The sequence below is a fragment of the Lepidochelys kempii genome, chromosome 6 (genome assembly GCF_965140285.1).
Source record: "Lepidochelys kempii isolate rLepKem1 chromosome 6, rLepKem1.hap1, whole genome shotgun sequence".
In the NCBI taxonomy this organism is placed as follows: Eukaryota; Metazoa; Chordata; order Testudines; family Cheloniidae; genus Lepidochelys; species Lepidochelys kempii.
In genome coordinates, this window is record NC_136385.1 from 37,703,517 (window position 1) to 37,727,834 (window position 24,318).

Consider the following 24,318-nt stretch of genomic DNA (forward strand, 5'->3'; position numbering starts at 1 on the left):
ACCTCCACGAGGGGCGTATCTACCTAGCACTGCAGCTGGAGGACACAAGCTAAAAAAGAAGAGCTTGTCACAGGAAGGGGCAGCAACTAGGAGGAGAGTGGCTATGCCTCAGAAATAGCTGACTCTTGCCACAGCGCTGCTGAGAAAGAAAGAGTTGACCAGCCTCCACTGCTCACAAGGACTTAACAGACCCAGGACAAGCTGATCATCATGGGGCAGGGATCAAAGATAAATCCTGACCTGGGGCCCTGCTGTGCCATACTCTTATAAAAAACCAGACCTTTATAGGAAACTCAGAGACTGAATGCCTCCTCAAGCAGAAGACCCCCCTACACCTGAAAACATGGAAAGGCTGGAGTTAGGTTCCAAGGAGGGAAAGGACTTTGGAAGGAGAAGAGACACTGAAACTGCCTGGGTGTGATCTCAGAGAAAGGCCCAGCCTATCACACCCCCATTTCTGTGGTATCAGAGTGCCTCACAGTCTTTAATGTATTTGTCCTTACAACACCTCTGTGAAGTAGGGAAGTGCTATAATCCCATTTTACAGATAAGGAACTGAAGCACAGAGAGACTAAGCAACTTCTCCAAAGCCACACAGGAAGTCTGTGATGGAGCAGAGAATTAAACTTGAGTCTCCCAACTCTCAGGCTAGCACCCTGATCACCAGGTTATCTTTCCTTTCTTCAAGAAATGAAGAAGCCATAACTTCCAGCCATTGGTCTTATGGTCCCTTTCTCTACTAGATTAAAGTGCTCTTTTTTTTTCCCCTGCAAAGGTACTGTACGACCAATTGGAGCCATGGACTGAATTCAGCTCTTGCTAAGGGCTATTTGGAATGTGACTTGCAAATAAATTGTCTGACAAATGTAGCTCTTTCTTCAGTTTGCAAATCAGACCTGACTTCCGCAAAGTTAGTAATTAGCATTCAGTGAATAATTCATGTGAAGAAATTTGAACCTCTGGGTTGTTTGTGCTCTAATAAGTTTGGCTATCTGTGGTGCATGATTGGTTACCTAAGTTGTGTGATACTGTTTCTACTCCATGGCTGGATGACTGACGTTTTAGAACTAGGAAAATACTTTTATTTGCATGCACATACAGGTATCTGTATGAGAAAAAAAATAATTCCCCAAACATTCGTGTGAATAAAAACTGCCTTGCAACTAGTGAAAAATAAAGGACAGAAACTAGTTCAAATTGAACTGCTGATCAGAATTTGAATGAATGCTGACAAACTAGCACAGCTCCAACTGACTACAATGGGAGTTGCATTCGTTTTCAATGGGGCTGAATTTGGTCCATGAATTCTAAATGAGCCAGCAGTTGACTTCAATTTAGTAGAAGGACATATTAGAATCAAAAGATTTATTAAGTAGGCCCTTTGCCTCCTGTATTCTATTCAAGCTACAGCACCACTGTCAAAGAGTTTGAGAAACAAAAATCTGACCTCCAGGACTTTAACATTTGATAAAGTAACAAATGAAATAATATCACATCAGTCAACAGAATGTTTAAACTGACAACCAAACCATGGCTACTACAATATCAAACTCCAAGTGCAACATATGCATTCCAATAACTATGTTGGTTGTATGCTAAATTTATACTGTAAGCAACTATTGATCTTGAAAACTGCCAATTAAAATGCCAAATTGGGAAGAGATGAGAGATTTTTAAAATATCACTAACTCTAGTAATTGCTGCATAATATGCAGGCCTACAACTCTGATCTATTTCAAATTAATGCACGTACCAAAAATGTGAAATGCTTTGGATAGTTTTAAATTGCTACATGTGGCACATGCATAGAACTGCTATTTTAGTTCTCTAATGGTTTTTAATTAAAAGTATTTTCACTCTAAGCCAAGGAAAGGCTTGTCTACAACATAACAATCCATCCCTCAGTTTATTCACACAAAATGTTATTTAGATGAAAATCAGCTGGGCCATGAAGCTTATTTTGACCTATTCCATAGGGCATCTTGCAAAGAGAGAGAACCATAGGGAAGTGGAAACTTCATTATAATGCTATAATATATATTTTTTTCATTTTTAAAAGCTCAGTGTTAGATTAGTGCCTTCAGCATTAATGTACAGTAGGTGTGTTGCCTCAGTGTGGGAAGCTATTGGGCCTCTATCACAAACTTTTAGACCCTTTCCAGGCACTCAAGAACTCATGGTAATATGCATGACATAAAAATCAAAAAAATAAAATAGATCATGGTGTCCATCGTGCCTCTATTTTTGTCCTTCTCATAGAACTATGCCTCCTCACCACATCCTGCCCTTTTGTGTGTGGATGTAACTGGCAGCTTAGGGATTGCGAAGATGTTGACAACAATAAAATGTTCAAGTGTAGACAAGGCCTAAGAGGTGTAACCATGCCTCACCAACAAAAAGGTGTCCTTTTGAGCAGAGTAAACCAAACACACATGGAGAAGAAAAAAAAAAAAGTATATTATGCCTAAATTCTGTTTCCAGATCACCAGTGATTATGGATTGTGTAAAGTATAGCTGAATGTAAGCCCACATTGCATATTTTAGGTATTTCTGCTCCAAGTCTATCTATCTATTGAACTTTCACATCACTGTAATATCTGAGTGCCTCTCAATCTTTTCGTGTATTTATCCAGCCCTGTGGGTTAGCAAAGTGCTATTATCTCCATTTTACAGTTGGGGAACCAAGGCACAGAGATGCTAAGTGACTTGTTCCAGGTCACACAGGAAGTCTTCAACCCACGTCCTTTAAGTCCTAGGCTAGAGCCCTAACCACTCAATCATCTACCAAGTCACATCCATCTCTGCATGATAAAACTACAGCTCGCTTCAAGCACCGAGACATAGAATCTTTGTAAACCTGTTAGCATAATGGTTGATAGATATACGTGAAAATCATAAGTTCCTCTTAATGGATGATGGGTGTGTTATCACTTTGCCTCCAAGTATGTTCTGTCCCTTTGTGGCAATGTCCCCCATTACTCCTCAGCATGCTCAATTCACATTGTGAGGAAATGTCACTGGCTGCTCCATGCTGGAGATGATCTGCCAAATGCCTGACTGGCAGCTCTGAGTGGGAGAACTTTGGTTCCCAGATCAGGATTAGACTGCACATCAGCCGAGCTTGCAGAGCCCTACAGAAGCGTTGACATCACAACAGCAGAATTTCTTTAGGTCTACTGAGTACCTGTTGTTACCACGTCACTGGCTATATTTAACAGATTAATGGAACTCTACAAACCTAAACCAAACCCTGTATGTAAGGAAGTGTCACCTTAATCAGCTTAGTGTTCAGTCTGAAAAGCATAGAGTTTGAGTCCAAAATCATGTGTCAGCCTTATCATCTCGGAGCTCAACATATTTTACCTTCCAGGTTTTGAGTATTTCAAAGTTTTAACATGCTGAAATCCTTATTAGGCCAAAAGTACTGACACAATAAGCCATACTCTAAATCAAATGGAAAAGAATGCCTGACAAGCATATATGCATTGTGAACATCCAGATGAGAACAGCATCGAATCGCTGTATAATATCCAGTCAGCACCTCTAAACTCTTCCAAATTAAGCACTGTATAAGAACCCTGAAATGCTCTGGTAATTTTAAATTGATATGCATTGCTCATGCTCAGAAACAGCTTGTTTGTTTTTATTACATTTTTAATTAAACTTTTTTTTAGCATTATTTACTTCTGGGCAAAATATATTTAATGAATATAAATAGGGGATAAAAATCTTGAAGCACACGGCCACCAGAGTTTAGTTACTAAGGATTGAGAGAAGAGAGAAGAAATGATAAGAATAGCAGATGGGCTGGTATTCAGGACCAGTTTTGGGTTATGTACAATATGAAACTAGCCCTAAAAAAGTTCCTCTGACATCCAGTTATCAATCTTTTGGTCTAGCCTGTGTCAGCCTCAGCTGAGTTGACTAGAAGTCTTGAAGAGAACTGTCTCCAGTTAGATGACAAAGGCAGCAAAATTATGAATTTACTGCTCCCCAGCTTATTCAGCTAGGAGCTATTCAAAAGTTTCTATTTTTCTTGAAAAAAAACAAACAAGGAATTTAAATAGAAAAAACCTCAATGTTAAACCAACATTAAGGTTTCACATTTAGGGTGGGAGTTTCCTACGTGCTTGGGGTTGGCCTAATTTTCATCCCACAGAAATTACTGAGAGTTATTCCATTGACTTCAATAGGGTCAAAGCTGATTACGTTTGAAACTCCCATTCCTAAAATGTGCAAAGTAGGAAAATGCAGATATCAGGACTCAACAGCAATTTGAACTTATATATAGGATTCATAACATGAACATTATTCTATACATTTAACAATGCAACAGAAATATGTAAAACTACACAACAAGAAAAAAGAGAAGGGAAAATACTTAATGTATAAGCATGGGCACGTAAATCTTATGTGAATCCTTACTTTTTTAGTTCTTAATGTCTACACATATAGAAAGTCACAAAAGTGATGATGCCACAGTGTCAGTTAGCTAATTTATAGTAGAAAGGAAACCAAATTCAAGATGAAGTTCATGCAATTCTTTACAGAGAAATATCATAATGTGACCAGGCCCACAAAAATTTAAATGGGAATATACTGTACAAAATTTCAAGGAGGAAGAAAAACAAAACATTTTTGAGAAGAACTTCCGTAATGCACAGTAATATCACCTAAGTTTTTAATATTTTTAATGCTCTTCTATTTGGAAAAATGCAGGCCTGCTTGTTATAGAACACTTCACAGACTTTTAAGCTGGACAACGAAAGTGCCATTTGCCCAAAGGATTTTTCCCGAATTGTTTTCACTCACTGGTATTCTCTGTCTATGGTCTCCAAGGTACTTCTTTATTTTCTCAGATAGTTTGCTTCCTTTACCATACTGTTTCCCATTTCAAGTTTCTATTATTTCTAAGAAAAATCTGCTTTAGTAGGCAAAATCTTTCTCACTGAAAATCTTTAAATCAAACAATATATTTTCCTAAGTGCCCTATACTGTTAATTCTGATCAGAATTTGCAATATTTTCCCAATTAGTAAGATCAAGGTTATTTTATTTTTATATATATATTGTGACAAAGTTCCTCCTCTACCTTGGTGGGTCTTGCGCTTATTGGAGGATTTGCTCACCTCGGAGATTCACGGCAGCCCTCAGTTTGGCCGTTTTTGTGAACCCACAGTCCAGGTCAATTCCTCCTGTGTCTGGACCAGGAGTTGGAAGGTTTGGGGGGAACCCGGGCCCGCTCTCTACTCCGGGTTCCAGCCCAGGGCTCTGTGGAATGCAGCTGCCTAGAGTGCCTCCTGGAACAGCTGTGTGACAGCTACAACTCCTTGGGCTACTTCCCCATGGCCTCCTCCCAACACCTTCTTTATCCTCACCATAGGACCTTCCTCCTGGTGTCTGATAATGCTTGTACTCCTCAGTTTTCCAGCAGTATGCATTCTCACTCTCAGCTCCTAGTGCCTCTTGCTCCCACACATGCACCACAAACTGAAGTGAGCTCCTTTTTAAACCCAGGTGCCCTGATTAGCCTGCCTTAATTGAGACTCACAGCTTCTTGATTGGCTGCAGGTGTTCTAATCAGCCTGTGCCTTAATTGTTCCGAGAAAGTTCCTGATTGTTCTGGAACCTTCCCTGTTACCTTACCCAGGGAAAAGGGACCTACTTAACCTGAGGCTAATCTATCTGCATTCTATCACTCTCCTGTAGCCATCTGGTCCGACCCTGCCACTATATATATATATATTCCAGTTTTTCTTCCAATCGCTTCTTAAGACAGATATGACATTACAGCAGTTTCTCATAGTGTAGACAATTAAGTATTGCTACTGGCTTAAACCATCCCCTCGAGCCTTTTCTCCTTACACCTAAGTCTCCCTTCCTTTTAGAAGAAAGGTCGAACTTGTGGGTCTGATACATTATGGGAAGCCACGAAACTAATATTTTGTTCCCGGCTCTTTTTAACAGACATTCTGTGTGACCTTGGCCAAGTCACTTCTTAGCTCTCTGCTCTAGTTTCCATATCTATAAAAAGGGAGGCAATTATTTGCCCATCCATTTAGCGCCTATATGTTCCTGAAGTAGACCTTAAAGCTTCCTAAAATACACTCTTAGTGTATGTCTACACAGCCGACGTTAAAGTGCTGCCATGGCAGCACTTTAATGTGGCTGTTTAGTTGCGGCTCCACCACAGGGAGAGAGCTCTCCTAGCATTGTAAAAAATCCAACTCCACAAGGGGAGTAGCTCCCGGCACTGGGATCGCGGCTCCCAGCGCTAGTGCACTGTCTACACTGCCATTTTATAGCACTGAAACTTGCATCGCTCAGGGTGGTGTTTTATCACACCCCTGAGGAAAGTTTCAGTGCTGTAAGTGGCAGTGGAGACAAGCCCTTATTTGCCTCAAGTTTTCAGCCCTGCATTCAAGTTCCTAATCTGCCTCCTTCTGGTCCTAAACATTGACAGCACTTCTGAGAAAACCAACCTTTGAATTCTTGCTCTTAAGCTTCATGTTAGCTCCTGGAACCTGAACGTCAGGACTCCTAATATAGCCTCTGTCAGGTGATTGGTTGCAGCAAATAGCCTGTGATGGTATTTTCTATCTCCACCACTCTATATCACCTTCAGTAATAATCCAGTATAACAGAAAAGAATACAGATTACTTAGACATATAGGCAAATTTTAAGTGTGTTTTAAAATCCATGATCTATTCACTAAACTAAATCTATTTACTAAACTAAGTGGAAGTTCTGCAGCAGAACTGTCTTCGAAAGGAAATAAATTGGAGTCTGTTGAAATAAATAATACATAAATATTGTGCATCCCCAAATGAGAAAATCAATGTCCCTCTCGAAGAAGAAATTACTGTTTTTCAACAATTTTATCTCACTAGTAACTGAGTTTCCGTTCAAAATGATCAGTTCTTCTGCCGTCACAGGCATGCATAATATCACACCACCACATATTTTCAAACATGGAAAAAACAGTTTCCATTCAATTATTTCAGAACTGAGGGTTGAATAGAGTTCTTCTGATCCAGAATAATACAGTTTTATAGCTTATGTTCTCAGTGGAGCAGAACAGAGAAAATGACCTGCTCTAATATCATGTCAGAAGCTAGGAGAAGGGTTCTTTGTTTATGCTTTTTTGAGTTGAAGTCCCTTTACACTGTGAATTAATAATATCTAACTCCCATGTTTGATACAGTTCCTAAAACAAACTGGAGGCAAGATAACACTTAGCCCTACTACTAGGAAGTCCCAAGTTCCATTCAAAACCCCTAGCTTCTCACTCCCATGTCAATATATGCTGTGGACAATGGATATTATTTTTGGCTCCATCATTTATACCTATGAAGCTAAAAAACCTTTGTTCAAAAAGACCAGCTCCAAAACAACACCAGAGGAAGCACATGCAGCCCCCAGAGAGATGTGCTTCATGTCATTCCCCATCAAATCCTGTGGCTGAGTGAGGAGCAGCACTGACATATTTTTAGGGGCAAATTGCCCAAACAAGGTTGATGTGATTTGGCACCTTGCATTATGAGAGGTGAGCACTGGGTGTGACGGGCTGCCCCCCTTTAAGGTGCCACAGATGTACTGGGATACCACTGAGCCCACCTGTTCCACCAGCATAGCACTCCTTTACCCTGCCTTGCTGAACCAGGCTCTTAAACCTCCTCTAGTGCACATACACAGGTAGGACCACACCCAGCTGCAGAAAGACACAGACAAGGAGGTCAGCTCTGGAAGACTCATCTTAAGGGACTTGCCTCAGCACTCAGGTGCCCACCTCCCTTGGAGTGCAGACCCAAAGGTATATTGTCTTGTGCTTTACAGGAAGATCTGCACAGCACAAGCTCATAAGAATTTGCTCTCTCCCTCAATGTGAAGAGAGATATGCACAGCTTCTTGCCCCCCCAGATAAAGATTGCACAAATTGGGTTATATTATAAACAAGAAATAAGTTTATTCACCACAAAAGACAGTTATTGAGTGATTATCAGGGATAGCAAACAGAACAAAGCAGATTACTAAGCGAATAAAACAAAACATTCACACTACGCTTAAAATCTTAAAGAGACTGGTTTCAAGAATTAATTTCTCACCCTAAATGTTGTTTTAGGCAAGTTGCTGAGTTTATGTGGCTTAGAGTTCCAGTTATTTCTTCTTATAGACAGGACCTCTCTGTCTCACTCTGGATTCACCCCTGCCTTTCCCCTCAGGTACTTTCAGCAGTCTTTCTTCTTGGGTAGGCAATGGAGAAGAGTCCAGATTAACCCCCTCCCCAGCCTTAAAAAGAATTTACCTGAGGCGGGAAACCTTTGTTTGATCCCCATCCCCCTACAGAGGAAAAGTACCAGTGTCCAAGGTGATATTTTGTATCAGGTGATCTTAAAACCTGACCTTGCAGTGCCAAAGCAACTATGAAACCAGGTTTATTTGTAATGTCCACAGGAAGGAACTCCAGGCAGATGGGAGATCCACATCTTCAAAGACTCATTGTCTTTTTCTAATGGCCCATTAAGGCTGATTGCTTACTGTCTGGTTGGCGTTTCCCCAAGTACACACACAGTTGTAATTGTTAGATAGTCAAGATTCCTAACTTCAGATACAGAAATGATACATGCATACAAATTGGATAATCACATTCAGTAAATCAGAACCTTTCCAATGATATCTTATATGAGCCACCTTGCATAAAGTATATCTTAGTTATGCCATATTCATATCATAACCATATTTCTATGAAGAATATGGGATGTAATGTCACACTAGGGGTGAAGTGAAGTTGACACACCCACCAGAGACACACCCAAAAACCGCATGCTGGGTACATTTATTTGAGAACCAGTGGAAATAAACAACAACATTAAATGTCTTGAATCCAGCCAATCCCCTGGGAAGAAATTCCAGAGAGCTCACTTGGCCCAAGTAGGATCAATAATCTTGCAGTCCTCATCTGGCACTGAGGTCTTTGCCTGAGTTACAGTATGGACTTCAGCACAACACTCAATCTGTTTTTGTTATAAAATCAAGTTTAAAGAAGAAAACAGCTTCAAAAAATGTTGCAGCGAAGTTACACACTATGTGAGATCAAACACATGATGATTATAGTCTTTTCCATGTTGATCCACTAAAAGGTCTAGTTCAGATGTCTTTACATCTGAATATATTACCTAGATGCTAATCTTGCCTACTGCATAACACAGGCCAAAGAACTTCCCCCAAAATAATTCCTAGAGCATATATCTTTTAGAAAAATATCCAATCCTGATTTAAAAGTTGTCAGTGATGGAATACCTATCAGGACCCTTGATAAGTAGTTCCAGTGGTTAATTACATGCACTGTTAAATTTTTATGCCTTATTTCCAGTCTAAATTTGTCTAGCTTCAACTTCCAGCCATTGGATCCTGTTATAACTTCCTCTGCTAGATTAAAAAGCCCAATAGTAAATATTTGTTCCCCATGTAGATAATTATAGACTGTAATCAACTCACTCCAAACAGACTGAGCTCTTTGAGCCTATCACTATAAGAAATGTTTTCTAATCCTTTATTTATTCTCATAGCTCTTCTCTGAACCCTCTTCAATTTATCAACATCCTTCTTGAATTGTGGCCACCAGAACTGGACAACATATTCTAGTAGCAGTCGCACCAGTACTGTATACAGAAGTAAAATAACCTCTTGAGATTCCCGTTTATGCATCCCACGATCACATTAGCTCTTTTGGCCACAGTGTTGCACGAGGAGCTCACATTCAGCTGATTATCCATCACAACCCCTAGTTCTTTTTCAAAGTCACTGCTTCCCAGGATGGAATCTCCCATTCTATAAAGTATGGCCTAAGTTCTTTGCTCCCAAATGTATACATTTACATTTGGACATATTAAAAAACACAGTTTGCTTGCACACAGTTTACCAAGCATTCCAGATCTCTCTGAAACAGTGACCTGTCCTCTTCATTATTTACCACTCTCAATTTTTGTGTCATCTGCAACCTTTATCAGTGATGATTTTATGTTTTCTTCTAGGTCATGGATAAGAATGTTAAATAGCATAAGACCAAGAACTGACCCCATTGGAGAGACATTCACTTGATGATGATTCCCCATTTACAATTAAATTCTGTGACCTATCAGTTAGCCAGTTTTTAATCCATCTACTGTGTGCCATGTTAATTTTATACCATTCTACTTTTTTCACCAAAATATCATCTGGTACTAAGTCAAGTACCTTAGAGAAGTCTAACTATATTACATCAGCACTATTACCTTTATCAACCAAACTTGTAATCTCATTTAAATAATATATAATATTAGCTTGTCAGGATTTATTTTCCATAAATCCATGTTGATTTGCCTTTATTTCTTGATTAATTAAGTCTTGTATCAGTCATCCCATTATCTTGCCTAGGATCCACGTAAGGATGACAGGCCTATAATTACTCAGGTCATCTCATTTACCCTTTTAAAAATTGGCATAATATTGGCCTTCTTTCTGTCCTCTGGAACTTCCCCTAGTGCTCCAAAACTTATTGAAAGTAAACAGTAACAGTCCAGCTAGCTCCTTAGCCAGTTCTTTTAAAACTCCTGGATGCAAGTTATCTAGCCATGCTGATTTGAAAATATCTAACTTTAGTTGCTTAACATCCTCCAGAGATACCAGTGGAATGGAAAGATTGTTTTCATCACCACATGCTGAAACTATATCATCTGTTTTACCCACAAATGCAGAACAGAAATATTGATTGAACACTTCTGTCTTTTCTGCATTACTAGTGATAATTTTACTATTTCTATCTAGTAATGGTCCAGTACCATTGTCAGGATTCTTTTTGTTCCTAATACATTTTAAAAACTCCTTATTTTACTTAATTCAGTGGGCCATAAATTTCTCCTTGTGTGTCTCTGCTTCCCTTATGAATATTCTACAATTCCTAACTTCAGATTTATATTCATTACTGTCAACTTCCCTTTCTTTCAATTGTTATATATTTATTATAATAAATCAAAAAGTTATCCAGATATGCCCTCCAAACTACTCCACCCTCCCCCCAACCTGGGAATTTGCTCAGGTAAAATGAATATATAAACAAAGAACTCAAAGTCATAGTAAAAGAGAAACTATATAAATTAACCATAATTACGAAACTGCATGCCCTTCCTCACACTGGATAATTAAGAAATGTTATATGGGATCATAATAAGATACCAAAACCTGATGGCATAATGAATTAATCATATTTTAGCTACTTGCTATTTTAAGGCTCCATTCAGTAAAAGCTTTTGCAGAGATTTTACCTTCTTTTTTTCCCAGCTTGACAGCTACAGTGCAGAGCCTACAGTGATTTAAAATTAATTTCTGCCTACAATGTACACCCACCTGCTCCCTATACTTGGCTCATGCTTCTCTCCTATCAGTGTTCTTTGTCTTTTGTCTACTCCAGAATCTAGGGACTAGATCCTTAGCTGCTGTAAATCTGCATTGGTCCTTTGAAGTCCATGGACCTAAGCTGATTTTTACGAGCTGAGGATTTGGCATCATACCTATTGTTGTTGTTATTTATATTATTGCCTATTTTGTTAGGCACTGTTAAAAAACCCATAGTAAGAAACAGTCCTTGCATCAAAGAACTTGCATGCACTTGGAGCAGCCTCCCAGTCAATGCCTGTGCCAAACTCTCTTCCTGTCCTCTTTAATGAGCTGCTAAAATCCTTTTCATTTCATGAAGCATTCCAACTATAACGGCCATGCAGTAGCCTTTGCTTTCTCTGTATTATAATGTTTTAGTACTCATTGTGCCTTGAGACCAGACGTTCTTTGGAACAGGGACTGGTTAATTTTTTAGTACTGTAAAGCAGTCGGTATATTGAGGGAACTATGTAACTTCATAAATAAAATAAAAATAGTAATAAATCATATTTTCCAACAGCAAACTCAAGAAACTCACTCTCTAGGTTTTGACATCTCTTAAGAGCATGGAGCCAGTCACACACACATTTCAATTTACAATTTGAAACTCATTTTACAGCGATGTAGCACTGACCGTTGTTATAAAGTTGCTCTGTCTTCTGCACATTCTTTTTGGGCAGAATTCTCACAATTAAAAAGTTGGGCTGTGCTTATTTTTTCAAAACAATGTGTAACACCATGTTCAAGAGAGAGGATATTGCATAGGGTCTGTGTGTAATCAATCACTCATATGTGCAAAAGACAAAAATATTTATCATTTTCCTTGAAAACAAGTCAACTCCTTTCATAAACATCAGCTCTTAGTTCACAGGTGACTGACAGCTATGAATCCAGCTGTTGTGCCTTATATAATTCCTTAGAAAATTTTTGTGAGAGGTTTCACTAGGCATGTCTCATCCATAGGGAACTGATACTTCAATACTGAACATTTGAAGGTTAGTCTTTAATACAGATCTGCAGGTTTCCATATGTTCTTCAATCTGGTTTTACTCCCACTGAAATCAGTGGCCAAACAAGTACTAACTTCAGAGGTAGCAGAAGCAGGCCCTCTGTTAGGAAAATTCCTCACATGATGTAGGTTTGTAATGCTTACAGGTTTTGTCTTGAAGCCGAGTGTTGTGTTAGGAACTTGGTCCTATTTGTGAACCAGAAGAGACCTCATGATTTCTAAAAATATACATCAGTGCTGTTTCCCACAGGAGCTCTTTACTGCCCTTGTGCTAAAGAAATTTACAGGCACTCAGTAATTTTTCAGATAGAGGAGAAAGGAATGCATGTTCTTCTAGAAGTCAGTCAGGGATCTAAACCATCAAAGCTATAGGCTTTTCTTAAATATTAATAATTCTCTGCCTCTAAAACTTGCCCTGACAGCAATACCCTAGCATTCTGTGGGCAGCAAAGGAAAGAATCCCAGGGAAAATGAGTTGTGTGTTCAGCTTAGCTTAATATTTCCACGTTTTGATACTAACTGAAAGGTACCATGAAAGGTCTGAACTGAAATGAAGGACACAATTACAATTCATGTATTAGTAATATATAAAATGGTCCCCTCAATCCATGTAAACTGGTATGCAACAACAGGACCTGGAGAGGATGAGCTACTTAAGGATTTATACTGCTTGGAAGTGACAATTTACGGAGATGAGAATATTTTCAACAGTATCCAAAAAGAGCTTGGCAATAGCCATTCTAGAAGATACACTTGGAAAAGAAAACTAACAGATTCATAATTAATTGTTCCTGTATTGTTCCTCTAACTTCATTACAAATGGTTATCCATGAATTGCTTGGTTGATGGAACATTTATTTCCTGCACTCGCTAGATGATATCACGACTCTTGAAAGGATCTGAGTGTTTTAGAGATGAGAAAGAGCCCAAAACAAAGTGCCACATCCAATCATCCACTGGGGGGTCGAGGTAGAAAAAAAGAGCATGATCAAAACAGAAGAACATAAGATCTAGATCCCAATTTTTCAACTGAGCCTCTCTCTAGAACAGGTCAAACCAAAATCCTGGATGCGAAAAGCCAGAAGTTTAAAATTGGGATCTGAATATTGCTGCTAGGGCCCATCTCTAATTCTATCCAGTGGGTCAGCTTATTGATTCTTATGAAGAAGCATGGTCTTACACTTCAGTCTTTCCTCCAAATGGAACCAAACCCAGACTTTTCTTTACGAGCATATATTAGTTCACTTAAAGCAGACCTTTCTCCCAGGTTGTGTAATAGTGCTGGCAGGAACAAGTTGCATACAGAGCTAATAGTGGGTACAATGGAGGTAAGCACTTCATTCTTGATGACTTGGAAGTGACTTAGATTAGAGCAGTTTAAAATATTTAGACCCAAAACATTTTCCATCAAAATATTTAATGAAAACAGATAGGATTTCAATAAAGCTTTAGATTTTTTTTATTTTAAAAAATTCTAACGGAAACAAAATGAAAATGTTCACTGCATTTTTAACTCAAATTTTCATTTTTCAAAAAACCAAAATGTAATTTGAAACAAAATGAATTTTTTTTCATTAAAAATCTAAAACGTCTACAAAATTGTGAGTGAAATCATTTTCATTGTTTGACCAGCTCTAATGTAGTCAGCACAAGTTCCAGGTAGAATGCCTTGCAGAACACCTACATGCAGACGCACAATTCCTGCATAATGACCATTGTTTTATTTTAAATTAACTTCTAACATATGTTAATATTGAAAAGCCCCAATGAGGGGCTAACTGTGAACGTTAAATCAAGATGTGTAAAATCCTTGTCAGCCCTTCCTGTTCTGGTGGGATGGAAGTGGAGGGCAGGGACTATGAAGAAAACAAACCATCCCCTTATTGCTGAGGATTTTCACTCACTATTTTTCTTTTTTCAAAAAGAAAAGGAGTACTTGTGGCACCTTAGAGACTAACCAATTTATTAGAGCATAAGCTTTCGTGAGCTACAGCTCACTTCTTCAGATGCATATCGTGGAAACTGCAGCAGGTCCTCTCTCTGGAAGTGACATCCATCCAATCCTGACACCCCATCATGGTGTAGCGTAGGCAGGATCAAGGAGCAGTGAAGTGATCAAGTTAGTTCTACTTCTTCTATCATAAACTCTTTGGGCTAGAATAGAGCCACACCAATTTACTCCAGCTGAGGATCTGGCCCTTTACTGTGTATCTACACTCTAATTTAAACCCACTGCACTGCATCTCAGAGCTCAGGTCTACAGAGTCGGGCTTGCGGAGCTCATGCCATGGTGCTAAAAAACAGCTGGGTAGATATTGCAACTGGGGCTGGAGCTTGGGCTCTGAAGCCTACCCTCCCCCCCTCCCCCCCCCGGACTTCAGGGCCAGAACGCCAGTCTGAGCTGCAATGTTTTACATTGCTGCTTTTGGAGCCAAAGCACGAGCCCTGCGAGCCCAACTCTGTAGACCCAACCTCTGAAACTCGCTCCTATGGGTTTTAAAATATAGTGTGGCCCCAAACTAGCATCTTTCTCTCTTCTGTTTGACTGGTCAGCTTTCTCTCATTCCTCCTTGCCTCAGTCTCCCTCATCTATGGCTTCTAAATCCTCCTTCCATTCAAGATGCATTGCAGCATACAGTTGTCCCTCTGCTGCATCTTGGTGCCTTTACTTCATCCCACATTCTGGGAACTTATGAAGCCCCATGGTGTAGAAAAAATGAATGTACAGTTGGAGGAGTCCAACTAGGACTATGCCTTTATTAATATTCAAAGGAGCAAATTGGTGGGAACATAAATATTTATAGATACTTGGATAATAGCCACAAAATTATTTTACAAAGCTGAAAAAACTCTTTGCCTCTGGATACATTCCATTGTTAGGAAGAACAAACTGGGTAGGATTTATGCTTCCAAACATAACAGAAAGGAACATTTTCATCTGGAGTCCAATGAATAATTACATTGATTGAAAAGAATGAGAAGTTACTGAGTATTTTGTGTTGTGTAAAGTACACACCAACTCCCATACCCACTCGCAAAGTTTATGACAACTTTAAACATGTGCATTTAAATCACATATGTACGTAAAAAGCCAATTTTCACCTTTCTTCATTGTAACATATCCTGCTCTGCATATGTAAGTGTGCATTTTTTCTCCTTTTCTCCATTGTTTCTATTTTAAAAAACAATTATGAGCCAAATTCTCTGCTGCTGCAAATTAGTGCAGTTCTGTTGAACTTAATGGAGCTATAGCAATTTACACCAACAGAGAATTTGGCCTCAAAATACTAAGCTGAAAATAAAGACAGGAAGCAAAGACTAGGAGTCCTGGTGGGATGGAGAGAGCTAGAGGCTGGGACAAATGACAAATTGGCCAGTTGCAAAGGCTGAACAACAGAAGACAAGATATGGGTCACACGTAGTAGAAATTGGGTGGAGATGGTCATGTTGGCCTGGTAGCTCTTGTTAGTGGACAGAACAGGGGAATAAGAGTCAAGATTCTCTGAATTCTATTCTCCATTCCACCACTGCCTCACTGTGTGACCACAGAAAAACTGTGCCTCAGTTTTCCTATCTGTATAATGGTGACAATAATATACTCACAGGCATATTCATTCATTCATTCATTCACATACTCTGAGATTCTTGTATGGAAGGGCTAATAATACATATTAATTCTTTATAAGTAGTACAGCAATCATGTGAAGGGAGTTGGTGAAAGTTTGGTTAACCTCAAACATTTTAGGCTCACTCATTATTAATTCTAATGCCTCTTAAAAACAGCTGTTGTTTTGTGCAGTGAGACAATCTCTGGTTATTCAATTATGCAGTCTGAGAGCAGTTCTTTGGCACTTTTGAAAGCATTATTAATTACAAAGGGATGTTTGACATACTTGCCACTGGCCACAAAACAGTGCTATGCACTCTTATATTTTAACTTCACAATTCCCTTTTCAAAGAGTGTAATCATCCCATGTGTGTGAATCATGCTAAAAGAAAAGAGTACCCATTTACACATTCCACAGCTATGCAATTTCAAGAGCTGGTGTCAAATAGCTTGACTAAGTGATGAGTAAAAGGGGAACTAGATCAGAGTCTTCAAAGATTTGAAAGGGGTTAGCACAGAGCAAGAAATTATTCATGATGGAAAAAGAGGCTATAGCTAGAAGTAATGAGAAGAAAGGAAAAATTTAGGCTGCATATCAGGGAAAACTTCCTGACAGGCTGTAGAATAGTCCCCCGAGGGAAATAGAGGAAGCTCTTTAGCCTGGAATATTTAAAACTAGAATGGAGAAAATATAGGAACAAATACTAGTAGCTTAGGGAAAAATCCTGAATTGTCAAGCAGATGGGCTAATGACCTAATGGGTCTTTTCCATTTTTAACTTGTTTTTTATGATCATATGAATTCATCCTCCTACATATTTCTAAGGGTTCTATTTAAGTCCACAAACACATCCTTTATTAAAATGCATTCTACCCCTGACTTATTTGCAATTAAATCGATCAAATATATGAATGCTCTATGAAAACCAAAGTACTGAAATGCATGACAAGCCCTGAATTCTTCTCTTGGTCCGGTGCATCTTATGCTATTACCCTATAATGATTTTTCTGGAGTGTGCTTATGCACATTTTATTTATTTATTTATTTTACTGTGACTCTTCTCCTTGTAGGATACAGGCACTGGCCTTGTGGTAATCAGCTATAAGAAGCTCTCTAGTCAGCATATCGGTGCACTTTGAAATGCATAGGGTCCTATAAGGAAAATGAAAGATTATCTCCAGTGAGCACTTTATACTGGTTTAAGAAGGAAGAAACCAATTTCTAAGAGAGGAAAGGATTAAGGAAGTTGTAAAAATTGCATCACGGACCAGGGTAGAACATTGTTTAAACCACACAGTTTCCTGCACATTACCTCCTCTCCCTAATATTAGAATGGTCTTGGAAGAGCCAAAACGCCTGTCAGGCTGCGTCTACACTATGAGCTAGGGGTGTGATTCCCCTGCTTGTGTACCTTGCGTGAGTATAAACAGCAGGGTAAGCTGCAGTAGCACAGGCCATGGCAGCAGAGTCATGGCTTAGCTGCACTGAGTATTCAGCACGCTCAAGCCATGCTTCTGATGCCACTACCCATGCTCGCGGTGTAGACGTAGCTTAAGAAACGAATGAACCTCAGACATGAGGCGTATGGGATTTTTCTAGCCAAGGCCTCATATTGCAACGCCTGTTCACACCAGTAGTCCTGGCCCCTGCTACGAGTCCCACTGACTAGTCTCACTGGGACTGCTCACATGAGTTGGGGATTCAGGACTGGGCCAGTATTCCTCATTAAACAGGGTTACTGCTTTCCAACTATTTTTTTCTTCTTCAACAAACTTAACACTAAGTAAAAAGAAAAGGAGGACTTGTGGCACCTTAGAGACTAACCAATTTATTTGAGCATGAGCTTTCGTGAGCTACAGCTCACTTCATCGGATGCATACTGTGTTAGGTCTATGGCCACAGGTGTGAGCTGCCAGATTACACAAAGGGACCTTGAACCAACCACTCCCTCTGTGCCAGTTGCTGGGAAGAGGCTTGGGTCTATGCCATAAATACGGGGATTCCCTCTACACAGAGGAAATCTTCCAGATGCCTATTCAGTAAAATGTATGGGTCCTTTGTGCTACTGTAGTGGCACACAATTTGGCCAAGTACATGTCCCTGAATGGGGAAACAGCAAGTTCCTCTTTAAAGAGAGATCTCACGCATTTTCTAATCCCAGGCAGAGTCAGACAGTATCATAGCTTTTAAAAAAACCCCTGAAATCATGTTAATGGGTGAGGAGATGCAAACAACACTGTAATTATGAAAGGAGCATGCTCCCATCAAGAGGGTTCTTCTTTCTCTCCCCCATCCCCATATTTTTGTTACCCATATCTCATTTATGCAGAGCTTTGACTGGCATTCAAAAATAGTTTACAGTGAATGCTGAACGGTGCTAACTAAGGGGGCTTTTTTTTTGCCACTTAACTATAATTAAAATTTCCAATTTTAATTTACAACAGTGTATGTAGACTGTTATCAAGATGATATGCCAGAAGAGAATTATTGCACCTTCCCAGAAGGTGAAGAATAATGACTCCAGCAAACTTGTGATTTACATCAGAGGTAGGTAGTTACTTAGCTAACAATGAGGACCAGCTTAAAAAGCTCCTGGAGGCAACACACTAGTTATCAGCATACTTATGTGAAAAATAAGCCGCAGTCTATGCAGTGGATGCATGTGATAAATGGGACTCTCTGATATTTTTCTCTTCATCATTCATAATTTACTCAAGCAGGACCTCTCTAGGGATCAATATTAAAAGCTCTCAGTAAAGGAAATCAGTGCAGAGCTGAAAATGCAGAACACATAACTTTGCAAGGTATTATATAACCAACACCAACAATTTCATCAGGTTTAAGTTTCCAACTAAGTTACCCATAGATGGAAGATCAATGTTACCTTTTCAATGTGCACTTGTTTATGTCTTAGCTAGCTAGTGTTATGATCCTCCTTTGCTGTGTAATCAAATCAAGTAATTGATGGTTCTATGAACAGCACCACATCCCACACATTTATATAAATGAAGAGTATCAAGGTCCTTTTGTACAATGCTTGCATAAAAACAACCAGAGCAAAATTTTCTGCTGATTATTACTAGGCACTAGCAAAGGAAGGGAGTAAATGCTTTCAATCACCCTCATGTATTCTAAAACGCAGGGGTATTTTGCTCTACAACATGTAATCAAAATATGACTATTTTTCTTCTATAGATTTTTGTTTAAGTGATCTTCCAATATCAACTACTTTGCACGGTCTGTCTCTGACAGGCAAGTTCTGGACCACGCAGGTGGTAGTTTAAGTAGCTGCATGAGAATGCTTTTACATGTGTCCAGATCGTTAGTCACTCAAGAAGAGGCTACATGTTCAAACTCTTATTTGTCAGTTATTAAATCCAGCTGTTTCAGTAAATGCAAGGGCTTTGATAATTTGAGTCTGACCCATTCTGAACAAAATGAGCGTGTGTTAGGGAATGTAAAAAGGGCCTGGAATAAAGGGCTTTTGCAGGTATTAATTTATTTTTTGTACATGTCTGTAATGCACTTTGAAGTAGGGTGCTGTACTTTTCAAATTCCCAGAACAAAGACAGTAAATACAGCAGCCCAAAACAGAAAATTTTGCTATAAATACAATTATATCTTCTTTAGAGCTTACTGTTGCATTCATATCAGGGACACAGTTAAAAGAGATAAATAACAAAAGCTTATGCCAACAATTCCTGCTAAATGTAGCACTAATTCATGCCTCTTGTTGCTTATAGTCTTCCAAAATGAATAAATAAGCTTCCTTGTCAAAGCACTAATTAATACACAAGTGATTCTCAACATTATGGCACAAGTAATGTTCCAATTTTCTATAAAATCTCTAACAAACAGCCTAAGGAGGTACTGTAGCAGGAAAAAAACATTGATGGTTACAATATGGTTCCTCCTACACAGCCTACTAAAAGCAGCAGCCATATATGAGATCATTAGTCATACTAACCTGTGGTGTCATTCCATGGCAGATATACATGATTGGAATATTTTCTGTGTCTGGCCCCTGATCAAGGCACAAATCACTTTTCAGGGAATTCTGCAGCTAGAATAGACAGAGAGAAAAAGAAACCAAATGTGTGTTAGAATGGACTATATTTAATCATTTCAATTTCTTTGCAAGAAAATCATATTTACCTGAGAGAAGGAAACATTCATAATAAAGACACTTGTCTGTGTGAGGTTAAGAGTGCATTTGGAGAGAAAACAGCTGGATCAAATTCTTCCCTGAATTAAACATATGCTGTATGCTCTTGTTGTTTGTAGATTAAATCCTGAACTTCTTACTCAGTTTCTATTATATCAATGGGAGTTGAGGGCCCATGAAACTCCCTAAAAGTGCCCAGGACCACTTAGCATCAGTCCCAAATGGACTAAAACATAATGCCAGATTCTGATACCATTACTAATGATGTACCCTGTCCCACAAGCAGTCCCAACAGCATCAGTGGGCCAGATCCTCAGCTGGCGTAGACTGGCATAGCTCCATCGACTCACAATCCACATTGCTACAAAGAATGAAGGATTTATTGAGCAATTTATCTAAGAGCACACCACTCAGTTTCTGAAAGAGCTTTTCCTCCCAATAAAGATGAAAGGCTCTGCAAGGAGTCTCATAAGAAATTTACATTCTGAAGGACTTCTGATCACCTTGAGCCTCTGGGATGGAGAATGAAATAAGTAAGTGAGAATTTAGGTACCACAGGATTATATGTGTAATTTATATGCATGGGACTCAAAGGGGCCCTCCTAGAAGGAGCACATATCTTATGAAACCAAAGTCTCAATATCCTGTATAGACAAACTATTCATCTCAGAACATAGAAAAGCAACGAGGTGAAATATTTATCATTTAGTTTACTTTATACACATTTCCAATGGAGTAATTTTATGTACCTACAGCATTTCCATCTAAATTACTTAACCATAATAAACCTAATATTTCGCTGTTGTTCTGACACATTGGACCAAATTGGGCATATTGCCCAATGCTAGTGTGATGCAGAGTTGCACCAAAACAGGGACAGCTCAGGGGACACTATTAATATTAACATTTCAGCAACGGCCTCAACTGAGATCAGATCCCTATTGTGCTAGTCAGTGCACATACATGTACACGTAATGAGACAGTCTGTACCCTGAAAAGCTCACAGAGATACAGTAAGTGTGGGAGAAAGGAAGTATTATCCACATGTTACAGATAGAAAACTGTAGCATAGAGAGATGAGTGACTTGCCCAGTGTCAGACAGATCGTCTGTGGCTGAGCTGAGAATTACATTCAGATTTCCTGAGTGCCTTAACTATAAAACCATCCTTCCCTTTATTATTATTGACATTAATGACATAGTGCTGCCATTTTATTCCATTGTCACTATGGTTACTTGCACCTTCCTCTCTCGATTCAAGATCATCACTATTCTTGTTATGCTTCTTACGCTGTTTGAATGAGTAAACCTCTGCCATCTTCTTGACGTACTTCACTCTTTCCATGCTCATTTCTGCTATAGGCCTTCTCTCCTTTTTAGTGCCAGCATGGATATGAACTAGATGAATCAGTTCAATGAGTCTACACACTACTGGCCCAAAGTGGACTGGTGGCCTTTTGAATTCTCTCAGAATCCACTGCCTCTGGGAGATGTCAGATAGGTACTCGAGGATATTTCAAATGAGATGGTTTAGAACAACACTAGTGTGGATGCTGGGCAAAAGCACAAGAAAGACTTAATATAGTTAGCGCGCACACCTGACCAACTGCACATAATCCAGTGCTATCACACACTGCTTAGTTTCCAAGTGCACACATAGCCTAAATTACAATCTTACAGTGGAGACTGGCAACATCTGAGTCTCCAGCTGATCAAATAATGAAAAAATGTATTGATTCCAATTTCCTTTTGTAATAATGCAGCATTTTTGTTAATTTTTTTCATTACTGACAACAAAATCTCCATCCCAGAAAATCAGATATCTTTGGTAAGTGCAGAGCAGTGATCCAAGCAGGTAAGCACTTCAATATTTAAAATCTAAATTAGCAGCTGATTTGCATTTCCATGGCACTTCTTCCTTCATTACAAGCTTAGCAAACAAGTGGAAAAGAAGAATTGAAGAACGAACAGAAGAGGGAACCAAACCCTCTATGAAGATCAGGTGACAGTGTGTTTTTATTTCCTAATGCAGTGTCTCTTGCAAGCCTCTGTAACTCTAGAGCTCTAGAGTTCTCTCTAATGCTTTGTCATATGGTCCATTATTTTCAGGCATTTTTCAGAAGTACACAGTTAGTGGAATAAGACTTCCCACTACAGCTCCCAGCTAAATTATGAGGCCATTAATGTACTGACATGCTGCGGTCAATAGATTATATCAGGCCCCGTGTTGTGGCACACTCATAATATATATGTATTGACCAGAGATGCCCTGAGGACTTATATATTGGGCTCTTTGGTTCTGCATCACATAACAGTGTGATGTATGAACACTCACTCTTGCTGTATACCAAGCTTATTTGGTATTGCCAGCATCCTTCTGTGGATGCTGAGACAGGCTCAAGAGAGTCAAAATCTTAGAAGGCCTGTTCCGTGCTTTTCATCTGTACCTGTCAAATAAATGTTGAATTAGTCCAAGAAGGATGTGTCAAGTAACTCAGTTATTCCACCTGTGTGTTTCCTTTTTCACTCATTTCCTATTCATATCTGTGATCAAAAATGCTCCAGGCTTCTATGCCTGGCAGGAGAAATATGAACCCATTTACTAGGAAGTCTAATCTATCCTTAAAAGAATCTGGGCCAAATTCAGTTCTAGTATAACTGAGCACAATTCCAGTGAAGTCAATATCCTCACATCGAGGCCTGTCATATTTGCCTTATAACTTTTTGGATGGGTTCTTCTTGTCTATTTGACTTGCATGAAAAGCCAGCCCTATAATTTCAATTGACCATCCAAAGCAGTCAAATAATTATAAAATACCTCTCAAGTACAGAGCCATTCTATTCGCTAAAATGTGCTACTGCCCTACAGGATCCTACTAGGGTTGCCAACTTTCTAACTGTACAAAACTAGCCCTGCCCCTTTCCCAAGCTGCGCCCCCCCCCCCATTCACTACATTCTCCCTCCCACAATGGTTCGTTCTCCCGCACCCTCACTCACTTTCACTGGGCTGCGGGGGGGGGGGGGGGGAGGACTCTAACTGGGGGTGTGGGCTCCAGGGTGGAGCCAGAAATGAGGAGTTCAAGATGCAGGAGGGGGCTCTGGGCTGGGGCAGGGAGCTGGGGTGCAGGAGGGGGTGAGGGCTCCGGCTGGGGGTGCAAACTCTGGGGTGGGGCCGGGGATGAAGGGTTTGGGGTGCAGGAGGGAGCTCCAGGCCTGGGGGGGTGGGGCCAAGGGATTCAGAGTGCAGGAGGGGGCTTCAGGTTGAGGCAGGGGGTTGGGGTGTGGAAGAGCTCTGGGGTGAAGCTGGGATGCAGGAGGGGGCTCTGGGTTGGGGGGGGCTCAGGGCTGGGGTAGGGGACACAGGCTTACCTCATGTAGCTCCCGGTCAGCAGCGCAGGTACGGCTCCTAGGTGGGGGGAGGGGGCGGGGCCGAAGCCTCTGTGCTCGCCCACAGGCACCACCCTCCCCAGCTCCCATTGGCTGTGGCTCCCAGCCAGTGGGAGTGTGGAGCCAGTGCTCGGGGCGGGGGCAGCATGCAGAGCCCTGTGCTCCCCCCGCCTAGGAGCTGGCTGCTTCCAGGGCGCAGCGTGGTGCCAGGACAGGTAGGGACTAACCTGTCTTAGCCCTACAGCACCATGAACAGGACTTTTAATGGCCTGATCAGCCCGGTTGAAAATCGAGCACCTGGCAAACCTAGATCCAACCGGATCTCCACGGCTGACAAACTGCAGAACTCAGAGAACCCAGTGCAGGATAATGGATGAGGCACTGGACTAGGAGTCAGGATAGGGGTTCTTTTTCTGGTTCTGTCACTAACCTGCTTTGTGCCCAAGGGCAAATCACTTTACCTCTCTGCGCTCATTTCCCCTACTATTCATGGTCTGTTTTTTCCATTTAGGTTGTAAATTCTTTGGGGCAGGTACTGTTTCTTACTATGTTTTAGTACACTGGCCTAGCGTAATCAGGCCCTGATTTCAACTGTGGCCTGTTGGAGCTACTGTAACATAAATAGTATGCAATGATAATAATAATCCTTAGGAGCATACATGTCTGTATGAACCTCTATATACATGATTTGATATTATATTAAGGGGCTTATATGTGAAAAACTAAGTGAATTCA

At 40.0% G+C, this 24,318-nt stretch overlaps 1 protein-coding gene across 3 annotated transcripts in view; it reads right to left on the reverse strand.

The window, feature by feature from the left end:
• The window catches only part of GALNT18 (polypeptide N-acetylgalactosaminyltransferase 18), a 389,415-nt gene that overhangs the window by 62,030 nt on the left and 303,067 nt on the right, over window positions 1-24,318 (reverse strand). For all 3 annotated transcript variants that reach the window (XM_073347598.1, XM_073347597.2, XM_073347599.2), the window contains exon 9: window positions 19,999-20,094. In XM_073347598.1, coding sequence (XP_073203699.1) covers window positions 19,999-20,094 — 96 coding nt within the window. The remainder of the gene's footprint in view (window positions 1-19,998; window positions 20,095-24,318) is intronic.